Source organism: Triplophysa rosa, linkage group LG23, assembly GCF_024868665.1.
Source record: "Triplophysa rosa linkage group LG23, Trosa_1v2, whole genome shotgun sequence".
Lineage (NCBI taxonomy): Eukaryota > Metazoa > Chordata > Actinopteri > Cypriniformes > Nemacheilidae > Triplophysa > Triplophysa rosa.
Genome location: NC_079912.1, coordinates 10,940,882 through 10,953,254, shown reverse-complemented (window position 1 = coordinate 10,953,254; position 12,373 = coordinate 10,940,882). Strand labels below are relative to the sequence as shown.

General features: G+C 36.5%; 2 protein-coding genes across 2 annotated transcripts; both read right to left on the bottom strand.

The window, feature by feature from the left end:
- Positions 1-2,276: 2,276 nt before the first annotated feature.
- On the bottom strand, positions 2,277-4,350 carry LOC130546665 (uncharacterized). The gene is made up of 3 exons (XM_057322026.1): positions 4,298-4,350; positions 4,168-4,189; positions 2,277-3,483 (listed from the first exon to the last, which is right to left on the bottom strand). The coding sequence occupies exon 3, from the start codon at positions 3,459-3,461 to the stop codon at positions 2,277-2,279; it is 1,185 nt and encodes a 394-aa protein (XP_057178009.1). The 5' UTR covers positions 3,462-3,483; positions 4,168-4,189; positions 4,298-4,350.
- Positions 4,351-7,519: 3,169 nt separating this feature from the next.
- LOC130546664 (uncharacterized) lies at positions 7,520-11,964 on the bottom strand. Its single transcript, XM_057322025.1, has 2 exons — positions 10,625-11,964; positions 7,520-9,250 (listed from the first exon to the last, which is right to left on the bottom strand). Exons 1-2 carry the CDS (start codon positions 10,982-10,984, stop codon positions 8,225-8,227), a joined length of 1,386 nt encoding a protein of 461 aa, XP_057178008.1. The 5' UTR covers positions 10,985-11,964; the 3' UTR covers positions 7,520-8,224.
- Positions 11,965-12,373: the final 409 nt, after the last annotated feature.

Below are 12,373 nucleotides of genomic sequence, written 5' to 3'. Positions count from 1 at the left end.
CACTCAGTTTGCAATTGAAAACAAACTCTGCATTACATGCAACAATTAAAACTCACAGCTCTTGTGTTTCATTGACAAATACTCTCCTTAAAATTGCTACACTCACTTGCAAAAAGTGATCATGTGTGAAAACACTCCTGGCTCCTTTGTTCACTTAGAAATCATAGATTAAGCACTATAAATAGGCTTCAGGGTGGCTTTCTTCGGTTAATCTAATATTTGGATTGAAAGTAAGAGGAAATAGTGAGAGAGGAAGAGAAGTGAGAGTTAGATAAAGTATTCAACTTCATCCCAAAGTTAAACACAATGATTTTTTTGACAGTAAAATAATGAAAACGCTTTTCGACAACGAAGATCTTATTTTTTAATGGAATAGTCCATGAATAAATCAAGTAAAGTTACCTAAATTATTTAAACACGTCACTTGAACTTCTGAGCGTCAATAAAGTAGAAACATTTGTTTGAGGTTTGCAGTTTACTTCCTTTTTAACTTCTGTCTAACATAGCTTGGTTATTATTGTATACAACATATATGACGAGTAAAGTAGTGGTCTCAGTACTGGCAATCGCACATTCGCTCTTTGATTGAAGAAACATCATGAGCTCTCTCATAGGCTAAACACAAGCACCACTATTCTGAAAAATGGTAACCACAACATATCTTATAAAAATCATCAAAGCATGAACTAATGTTTCTATTTTTGGCTGAATTTAATTCATGTTACAAAGACGTACTGTGAGAACAGGTTGTGCTTCGTAATTATAAATTCCTTTTTTGGATTGACTGTCAGCTCTTCCATTTTAATCTGCACAGTAATGTAACAAATTCAACGTTTTATTTTAGTAAAGAGGTTCATGTGTTTTGCATGCCTTTTTCATGCATGATGCCTTACAACTTAAAAATAACTAAGGTGAGTTGTTTAATTAAAAACTGAAAAATATATACTGTATGAACATGTTTGTACTGGAATCTTTATTTGTATCATTTTATACATGGCCTCATTTTCATAAAGGCTGTTGATAATTAACATGATGGATAGGGTAATGATGATAGTATTAATGATACACACATGCAAAGCTAAAATAATGCTAAAATAATAACACTATAATGAAATAAGGTTGATAATGTACAAAATACTTTCCATTCATAGCTCAATAGCTACACGAGCCTCCTCGTGTAAAGATGCATTGCACAATGCAATGAGAAACGGGCAAAGACTTGGTTTTGAATCCATGCATGCAACTATTAGTTTTATTTTTGTTCTAGATATGAAGTGTGTTAAAACTTAAAGCACATGGTAAGATAAAAAGAAAAATAATAAAAATTTTCTTAACGTACAAATATTATTTTGGCAAATAAGGAAACTGTATATGGTTAAAAGATTAAAAAAAGAATCTATGATATAGCAATAACTTTAATACATTCAAAAAGAATGTAAACAAACAAAAAAACTGTACTAGTTAAACAAGCTGAGAGTAACAATAATGCGTATCACATTTGAGCTGAACAGTAAAGGTCATTGCACACTGCCTCCGATATTTTCCGTAGTGGTAGCAAGCATTTTGAGAGGCGTTTTGACAATTCAGAGACACCGTACAAACGAGCGCCAAATACGAAAAACCGCATACGAAAATTTCGGACTGTATCTGCAAATACCTTAACTGAAGTCATTGATTTTCTTCTCTGTATAGTCCCACATTTTCCATTTGAGCACTTATTTTCAGTTCCTCTAATTTCTGAACTCTTTCCTGTTTTCCAGTTTCTTTCACTTTCTCAATCATGAAGTCCAGATGTCTGAAAGAAGACATGCTGGTAGATTTTAATGCATTTTCCATTAATTTCTCAAAACACTGATAACACTCTTCCACGAGCCTGATCTTCTCTCTCTCAATCTGCCGCATCTCATTCTCTAGTGTGCACATTAAACTCTGATTTTTTCCCAAGGTGTTTTCATATCTCTCTTTCAAATCCTTGTCTGTTCTTGTCACTTTTTTTGTCTTAATTTCATATATTTGTTCATTTTTCACATGTTTAGTGTGGTCACACTTTCCAGTGCAGACTGTGCATTTTCCCTCTTTCGTCATCACACTACACCATGAGAGATTTTTGACCCACCAGCATCCTGGATAGTGGCAGTTCTCTTTACACTCGGTGCAGCGGGTCGCTGTTTTGCTTAAGTGCCACCATGGTGACACTATCTTCACCAAATCTTTGTACGGTTCATCAACCTCACATTGGAAGTTCTTCCGTTCTTTTCTGTCATTTTCACATTCCCTCAGAGCTGTTTGTGTTTGCTCAAGCTCTGTTTGTCTGAGTTCTGCCAGCTTGATTCGATCCTTTTCATCACACTACACCATGAGAGATTTTTGACCCACCAGCATCCTGGATAGTGGCAGTTCTCTTTACACTCGGTGCAGCGGGTCGCTGTTTTGCTTAAGTGCCACCATGGTGACACTATCTTCACCAAATCTTTGTACGGTTCATCAACCTCACATTGGAAGTTCTTCCGTTCTTTTCTGTCATTTTCACATTCCCTCAGAGCTGTTTGTGTTTGCTCAAGCTCTGTTTGTCTGAGTTCTGCCAGCTTGATTCGATCCTTTAAATTATTGACACAAGCATCCAGTTGCTTTCGGGCTCTCAGCACACCTTTAGTCATATCTAAACTTTTTGGGTGTAGCCCATTCAGATAATCAAAGAACTGCCTGAAGTTTTCAATTCCATGGTCCCATGATGATTTGTAACACTCTCTGTCTTCCTCATCATAACATTCACTCTGACAGTTGTTAAATTTAAAATAAACAGGTCGATCTTTCTTCTTTGCACATGGAAGTTTTGTTTGTTTTATTAAATTAAGGACTTTTTTGGGTACTGTATCATGAGAGTTTGTTACGAGTATAAGAATATGTTTTTCTACATCTTTGCCAAACAATGACAGAATTTCATCCAGAATATATCGTTGTCTCTCATGGACACGATTTTCTGTTACCTTCAGCACAAGACACACTGCATCAATTTCATGAATCCCATCCTCAGATCTGAACAACTCCTGCAAAGTTTCACCAATGAGTTTGTCTTTATCACTGCCCTTTGTGTCCCCAAATCCAGGTGTGTCAATAATGGTGAGAGAGAATGGACTGTCCTGTGCAAAAACCTCATAAACTGTCACTGCTGTTGTATGTGACTCAGTTTCGTCTGATATCTCGACTATCTCCAGCCAAATCTTGTGTTCCCATCTGACACCCATGATGTAGTTGACCATTGCATTGATAAGAGTGGACTTTCCTGTTCCTGTTTCTCCAACCAGCAATATGACCTTAGGTTGTATATCATGTTTTTCTCCAATCTTCTCTTTCCTTAGTAATTCACTCTGAGTTACCTTTGTTGTGTTAAGTATATATCTTGTAGTGGGTCCCTGTATTGATTTACTGTTTTTAAGAAATGTACTTAATTTTTCTTCCATTGGACTATCAAAGTCTTTGTACCTGCATAAAAAACTCAGCATATTTATTGGGTTTAAATAGGAGTATATATTTAAATAGTAATACTGTTTTGTCTGAAAATGCAAATACTATACGGATACACAGACAAGACTTACGGTTAGTCCCAGACTAACATGAATGTTTTAGTCTTAAAAAGACATTCATGAAAGGTTTTTTAAAAACCTTTATGTTAAGACTCAAACAAAAACATTAACATTATCTTCTTTCTAAAAAAAACAACTTTTTAACCTTTGCTCTAGCTTGTGTATTCACTTTGTATTATGTTTAATGAAGGTTAATGAAAAATTGCATGTGATATTTGTCACGTAAAAGCATAATGCAAATCATAAAAGCACAATGATTATATCATGTACTTTAATTAAAACACTTCGAACAAAATAATGTTGCAAAACAAACTAAGATTAAAAAAGTATGCTGTTATATTGTGCCTGGTTCTCTCAGTACTTGTTTAGATGTATAAAGGCAAAATAGTACAATTAAAATAGTAAATTAATTACTGCTTGCCAAATGTCTGGACTACAAACAAAAGTTTGTTTATGTTCTAGAATCACTGCTTGCTGCTGTATTACAATTTAATTCAAATGCATTCAGATTTTTTACATTTAAAACATTTAAATAAAAATAATGTTAAAGAAGGACCAAAATATGACAATGACATCATCTTACCTTCAAGAGAATGGTTGCAAATCTGTCTGGTCCAGAATAAATGATGTTGAAAAACTGTCACTACGATTTTAAAATATGGTTACATTAAACAAACATCAATTGTGCATCAGAGTTGAAAAGTCAAACTTACAAGGTCCCACTTTTTAACATGTGTCTCCAACCATCCAAACATGACAAATTCAGACAAGATCAGGAAGTGAAGGCAAACAAAGGACAAAAATGAACACACCCAGATCATGTGATTTACAGGAAAACTTTGTCTTTTTTTCAGTGCACAGAACAGGACATATCATATATTCAGGATGCTGCTGGTCAAACAAATCAAACTACATATAGCAAACGATCTGATGAAAGCTTTTTAATTCTCATTATTTCTATAAGAACAATGAAGAAAACAACGCCAAGATAAACATGTAAAAGTGATAGGTACTTTTGAGTGCATGGCAAAAGAGACACACACTGGGACATACTGACAGGAAGCAGAAGTGGCCGTTGTTGCCTAGACAACATGTGGCCAATAACTGTCACACATCAAAATACAGCTCTTTCCATTAAGGTATTTGTTCATTCATTATTTCATATGTAATGTTTACTGTATACTTACATTTGTTAATTTAGTGACTCATCAGTTAAATAATTTATTAATGCAGTGGAGCGTCACTAAACTCCGCCTACTCGCGGTGAGTTGTGGGTAATATCAGCTGTTAGAGTGTGCATCATAGACATAATAAATAACTAGACGCCGAATTGGCCGCTTTGCTCCGCTACTGCGATACTTCAATGGCGCCGCCATATTGGTGAGGGCAACAGTGCACTAAAAGCCCACTGAACCCAATGGGAGAGGTCATCAGGAACCTTTTTCGGCATTAAAAGCACAATCATGTTTACTTTTCTAAACATATTTCAATGGTTTACGATATACGTAGAGTACAACTTTACCATGTCTCTAGTTGCTTCATGTCTCGATTATAGCTACTTTAAAATGAGTGGTTGTCATAATAATGTGAAATCCATTATTTGTGCCTGTTATTCGTGAGAATCCACTAGAATGCACCATGTTCAGTGATATGTTGTAGACAAGACAAGCAACAGAATAAATAACCACGTTGCAGTAGTCGAGAATAAAACAGACATGTAGCCTAGAGATTGTTTCTGAAATTTATTTGAATCATCGAACAAACACCCAAGGTAATATTTACGTGTTATATAAAAACGAATGTTTTTCACTGTGGAAATGACTTTTCTTTAGTAATTTTAGACGATAAAAAGATAAAATATGTTCTTTTATTTATCCGGTAAACCCGTTACAGCAGTAAAACATGATGTATGTGATATAGTAAAACAAATAACACCGCCATGCATTGTAAGTATGAAATAGCAGTATCATATAGTAAAGACAAATTGTTTCGATTTTTCCCATGATTTTAAGGTGAATGAGCTGTGTTCTGATCATGTGCATTTAATCTACCTTAAATTATTTCACATTAGCGATGTGTACACAATTATTAAGCCTAAACGATTGCTTGACAAGACTGAGTTTTAACAGATCCGTATGAAAATCTTTCTTGGCGCCGCCATATTGGTGAGGGCAACCAAAAACCGGAACCAAAAACACAACTGATGTACTTGTTGCATCAAAGAGTACAGAACAGTACTCTACTCTCAGCCAGTCTTGTCTCTTTGTTCCAAGGTTACCACAGCGAGCAGGATGCAGTTCATGGCCTGACCTGATGGTAGAGCGGAGAATGGGAAGTGGGGACCTGACAAGAGCTGAGATGATAGAGCTGGATAAAGAAGGACGCGGTCTCTTAACATGTCTTCACCACAAAACTTCAAATGCTATTAGATTATTAATGATAATCTTAAACTATAATTTATTTTATTATTAAGTTTATTTATTTTATTTAGCCTTGTTGTGCAAGTTCTCTGGAGCTTGTGCAGAGGCAGCAGCTTTTGCCAGAGGGGAACTGGAATCCCCTGGTTGGGCCTGGGTTCTCCTGAGGTTTTTTTTCTCGATTAGAGTTTTGGGTTCCTCGCCACCGTTTGCATACTGTTTTTGCACTATCTGCCTGACCGGGGGGGCTGCTTTAGAATTTTAAAGTTTTACTTAATTAATATTGCATATAGGAATTTAATATCTGTTATATTTGACCTGTGCTTCTCTCTCCTTTATCCTAAATGTGTGCTCTCACTGAGCGTGTGTGTGTGTGCGTACTTGTCTGTGTACGTACGTGTGTGTGTGTGTGTGTGTGTGTGTGTGGTGTGTGTGTGTGTGTGTGTGTGTGTGTGTCTCTGTGTCTGTGTGTGTTGGTGCGTGTGCGTGCTGTGTGTGTGGAGTGTTTTGTGTGTGGGTGTGTCTGTCTTCTGTGTTTTCAACCTTTTCTTGTTTTTGCAGGTACAACTTTGATTGTTTTGCTTGTAGTCAATGTGTCTCATGTACAGCTGCTTTGTAACAATGAAAACTGTAAAAGCGCTATATAAATAAAGTTGAGTTGAGTTGAGTTCTTGTGACAATCTTTAACTGGAGCCAACACGTTTCTGTACTCCACGTTAATAGAAAAGTATTGAAATTAGCTGAGAAATGAAAACGATGTTGTGTTTTTATCCAGATAACTGCAGCTGCACCGTTCACTCGTATGTCTTTATAGTCGGCTTTTGCCCTCACCAATATGGCGGCTGCGTTGACGTACGATCCAGCGGACAATGAGTAGTCTAGTTAATATATGTCTATGCTCAAAAGTACCTACTATTCCAACACAAAAACAGTACCTACTATTAGGTCAGTCAGGTTAATGGTTATTGAATCGTGTATATGTTAAGTATTAAATCTCTATATTTGTCAGTGTATATGCATTAAAGTACTATTTCTGATGTCTGCCTGACTGGCGCGTTATTGAACCAATCGGATAAGAGAAAACGATGAGTCAACAGGATCCTCATTTGATTGGTCACAAGAAGGTAGCCCCGCCTCCCCACTCACGCTTGCAAACCAATGCAACAAAATAACAAAATATGCAACAAAATATTTTGTTCCAATGAACAAAATATTTTGTTCCAATGAACAAAATAACTACAAAAGACTACAACATAAAACAGGAACAGGAAATGCAAAACAAACTAAAAGTCCAAACTAACAGGGGAAACACAGACTGAATAATGACAAAAGTACAAAGACAGTACAAGATAAATGAAGAAAATTAAACATGTCCGTTTGGTTTTTAATCCTCATCCTAATTCTTTCCTTCTAGTGTATGCAAACGTAAACATGCTCTATTTTACACATAAGCAATGATTGTAAGTACATCTTTTAGAGAAGAAACTTAGACAGGAAATATTTGTGGATTCATTCTGATTTCAATTTTTCTCAACCGCTCTCACACATTTCTCTAGACTAAGGTCAATGATGTCAAACATTTAATACAGCCATCTTACATTTTTTTTAAATTCTTAAAAGCATATTGTACAGTTTTCACTGGTTCTTATATATACAAGTCACCCCTTAAGGAAAATGAGATCTAATGTGAATTTTTGTTATATACAAGAATATCTTTGTATACACAAATCATGAATAATGATTTACCAAAAGTAAACTATAACATAAAACGCCATATCCCAACTGATCATGCCATGTTCTCAGTTATCATCATAAAAGGGGTCCACTATAAAACTTATAATAAACAAATAATAGAGGACCCTGAAGAAAGATTAATAAATTCCTGAACAATCATGAATTACTGGATACTTTTACTCTAATCAGAGCTTTACGATACATCATTGTTTTAAGAATATTTTTGCACTCATTTATACTTTATTTTTACAATATGTATAAAATCTTTTCAATCGTCCCTTGTTTTCCGCCTCAGCTCTTTTCGCAAGTTCCTCTAATTTCTGAACTCTTTCTTGTTTTCCAGTTTCTTTCACTTTCTCAATCATGAAGTCCAGATGTCTGAAAGAAGACATGCTGGTAGATTGTAATGCAGTTTCCATTAATTTCTCTAAACACTGATAACACTCTTCCACGAGCCTGATCTTCTCTGCCTCAATCTGCCTCATCTCATTATAGTCTGCACATTAAACTCTGATTTTTTCCCAAGGTGTTTTCATATCTCTCTTTCAAATCCTTGTCTGTTCTTGTCACTTTTTTTGTCTTAATTTCGTATATTTTATCATCTTTCACATGTTTAGTGTAATGACACTTTCCAGTGCAGACTGTGCATTTTCCCTCTTTCATCATCACACTACACCATGAGAGATTTTTGACCCACCAGCATCCTGGATAGTGGCAGTTCTCTTCACACTCGGTGCAGCGGGTCGCTGTTTTGCTTAAGTGCCACCATGGTGACACTATCTTCACCAAATCTTTGTACGGTTCATCAACCTCACATTGGAAGTTCTTCCGTTCTTTTCTGTCATTTTCACATTCCCTCAGAGCTGTTTGTGTTTGCTCAAGCTCTGTTTGTCTGAGTTCTGCCAGCTTGATTCGATCCTTTAAATTATTGACACAAGCATCCAGTTGCTTCCGGGCTCTCAGCACACCTTTAGTCATATCTAAACTTTTTGAGTGTAGCCCATTCAGATGATCAAAGAACTGCCTGAAGTTTTCAATTCCATAATCCCATGATGATTTGTAACTCTCTCTGTCTTCCTCATCATAACATTCACTCTGACAGTTGTCAAAATGAAAATAAATATATTGGCCATCACTCCGTTTTGCACATTTGATTCCAGAGTCTTTAATAAAATTAAGTATCTTATTCTTGGGGAGAGACTTTTTACTACATTGTGTAAATAGCAGTAAGATATTTTTTTCTATATCCTTTCCAAATAATGACAGAATTTGATCCAGAACATACAGTTGTCTGTCATGTAGTCGAGAATCTGTTGATTTCAGCAAAAGACACACTGCATGAATTTCATGAATCCCATCCTCAGATCTGAACAACTGCTGTAAAGCTTCAGCAATGCGTTTGTCTTTATCACTGCCCTTTGTGTCCCCAAATCCAGGTGTGTCAATAATGGTGAGGGAGAATGGACTGTGCTGTGAAAAAAACTCATAAACTGTGACTGCTGTTGTCTGAGAAATACTTTGTCTGTCAGGTATTCAATTCAATTCAATTCAATTTTATTTATATAGCGCTTTTCACAATGTGCATTGTTCCAAAGCAGCTTTACAGGAGCAAATAAGAAAAACACAGAAAGGTAAAACACAGCACAGTGCATGGTGTTTATAGACCAAGCAAGATCATTATAATAAATAATATCTAATAAATAAATGAATAAATAAATAAATAAATGCAGTCTCCCGGTGAGCAAGCCAACACTGCACTGCTCTGCTGTGGCGAGGAACCCAAACTCCAATGCTGAATAATGGAGAAAAAAAAAAAACCTCGGGAGAAACCAGGCTCAGCCGGGAGGGCCAGATCTCCTCTGACGTGTCATGGCTGCACTCAGTGACCCCGACCAAAGCCACCGAGCAACGTCCACGAAGAACAGGGAGAGCCCACGAGCCGCGACCCAGGAAGCCCCACCCGCCGAAACCGTGCAGGTCCAACCCGGTCTCATTCCGCGATCAACAACAGACAACAGAGGAACAACCAGGGAAAAGTAGTAATGGCATAATTAACTTTATTCCTCTGTTGTCCGACATCGACCACAAAACAAGACCAACCAGACCAGATCCACACAGTCCCAACAAATGAAATGCCCCGAACCACAACCAACAAGCCCCCCCACTCCCTACAACACCCACCCAGCTACCTCCAATCAAAGTCACTGAGTGCAGCCATAACTTCAAACTGCTGTCGTGTGATGTAAGTTTAGCATTAAATACCAAGTATTGTAAATTTAGCATTTATGTGACAGGTAGTCCGTCTTTGCTCTCGGCTGGGGATGGAATTGTCTGAGCTGGGCCGGCCAGATGGTCGCCTTTTTCTTGGGTGGTGATGGAATTGCCTTGGATGGAGCTGGATGGTCAGTCAGTCCGCAGGCTCTCGCAGGAGGATGGCACGGGATTTTCAGATGTAGCTGGCGTAATCTCTAGTTGTGGATGGGCATATGACGTTCATCTGGGTCTGGCGGAATCTCTCCCTACCTCGGGATGGGCATCCCGAGGCGAGGGCAGAAACAGAAAGAGAATAATTAGCGTAGCTGCTGTTCATTAGCTATGTATTAGTGAATGCTTGGCTGAAAAGATGTGTCTTTAATCTAGATTTAAATTGGGAGAGTGTGTCTGACCCTCGAATAGTATCGGGGAGGCTATTCCAGAGTTTAGGTGCTACGTATGAGAAAGCTCTACCCCCTTTGGTGGATTTAGTTATTCTAGGTGTTATCAAAAGTCTGGAGTTTTGAGATCTTAGAGAGCGTGATGGGTTGTAGTGTGGTAGAAGCTCTGTTATGTAGGTAGGGGCTAAACCATTTAAGGCTTTATAAGTAATTAAAAGAACTTTAAAGTCAATACGATACTTAATGGGTAACCAGTGAAGGGTATATTAACTTCAGGTATATTAACTATCTCCAGCCAAATCTTGTGTTCCCATCTGACACCCATGATGTAGTTGACCATTGCATTCATGAAAGTGCTCTTTCCTGTTCCTGTTTCTCCAAACAGCAGTATGACCTTATTAGATTTGTCATCATCTTTTTCTCCAATTCTCTCTTTTCTCAAAAAACCCTCAGTTATCTTAGTTGTGTTGAGTAGGTATTTAGTAGTAGGTCCAGTTCTTGTTTTACTGTCTCTAAGCAATTCTTTTATAAATGCAGGTAACTCTTCATGCCTACAAAAGAAACAATACAGTACATGTTGTTTTTTTCTACACATTATGCATTTTTGGATTATGATATTATTTCATGTAGAAAATGATTTTGTGGGGCAGTGCCTTTTTTTGGTTGTATCGCTTGAAGAATTTTTCAAGTCCTACATTTTCAGACCCCTTTAAATACAGCTACACCAACAGATTATCAAAAAGACAATGCTGCTTTGTTTTTTATGTTCAAGTATTTTTAAATGACTATTTTTAAATGACTAACTACAAGATTCGCAAAATTTACAAAATCACAATCTCATAATTCCAAACCATAATTTGTCAACATGCAGGATATACTGCAGGAAAGAGGAACCATTTAATGCCATTTTAGTCCAGGGGTCTGCTAGAGAGGTCAAGGTAGGTGTAAAAGGAAAGAAGGCACAAGTTAAGTGCTGTGTCAAATAAAGTCTTGGAAATCACGGTCAAAAATATGGCTAATTTTTAAAAGGCCAAACTAGCCAATACCACAAAACATACCCTTTTTATTCATACTATAACTACAGTATAACATATGAAGAAAACTAGGTCTGTAGAGTAAGCATCAAATGTAATGGTGTTTACCGATCACACATTTTGATAGACATGATTACAGGCATCATGTGTTCTGTAAAATTAGTACTCATAGGAGAATTGTACATTAAACTATAGTTTTTTTTAGCAATTAAAGCAATATGAAACATGCATCTAATTTCACAAATATAACCTTGACATGAAAAGTTTGTAAAACATTCTATTTTGGCACTCTTGCTTAGCGTTTGCCCAAACGGGACCTTAAATTAAAGAAATGTTGATTAGAATTGTAATTTCTTACAGCAAAGTATCCCTACCTTTCAGAGAATGGTTGAGAATCTGTCATGTTTCCAGTTCGTTTAAGTGAAGGTTTAAAACTTCAAGGTAACCAGGAAATATGTTGCTAAAAAAAAATGTTTCATAGGCAAATGCAACCTGTCAAATGAAGAAAAAAAGATCATGAAGTGTATAGCCTATATACCTAGAAAACACCCGCCTTCTAAAGATCTTGTGATTTACGAGAAAGCATCTTTTTTCTAGGTCACACAATGGAGCAATGTTGTTCCTGCATGAAGTAATGACACTAATACAAATTGGTTGAGCTATACCACAATATCTCTTTGTTAAAAAAAAAGTACACCCATTGTAATTGTTCAAAACATTTTCCATTTTATTAAATATGAGTATGAGATTAAATATAAGTTTTAATACATGTTATCTGTGGTCTCTTCCTTTAAACGAACATGCGTAAATTAAAGTCAACCAAAACTGTTGTTGGTTATAGATGTAGGACATAATGTGTAAATATCTAGGATTTATTAGTTTACATACAGAGTGTGTTTGATGTGTAATATTATTGTGAAAGATTCTCATAAACATTCTATATTTTCCCG

Coding starts and splice junctions, on each gene's coding strand:
- LOC130546665 (XM_057322026.1), bottom strand. CDS start 3,461: ATGGAAGAAAAATTAAGTACATTTCTTAAAAACAGTAAATCAATACAG.
- LOC130546664 (XM_057322025.1), bottom strand. CDS start 10,984: ATGTGTAGAAAAAAACAACATGTACTGTATTGTTTCTTTTGTAGGCAT. Junction 9,251..10,624: donor CTGGTTACCCATTAAGTATC/GTATTGACTTTA, acceptor GACAGACAAAGT/ATTTCTCAGACAACAGCAGT.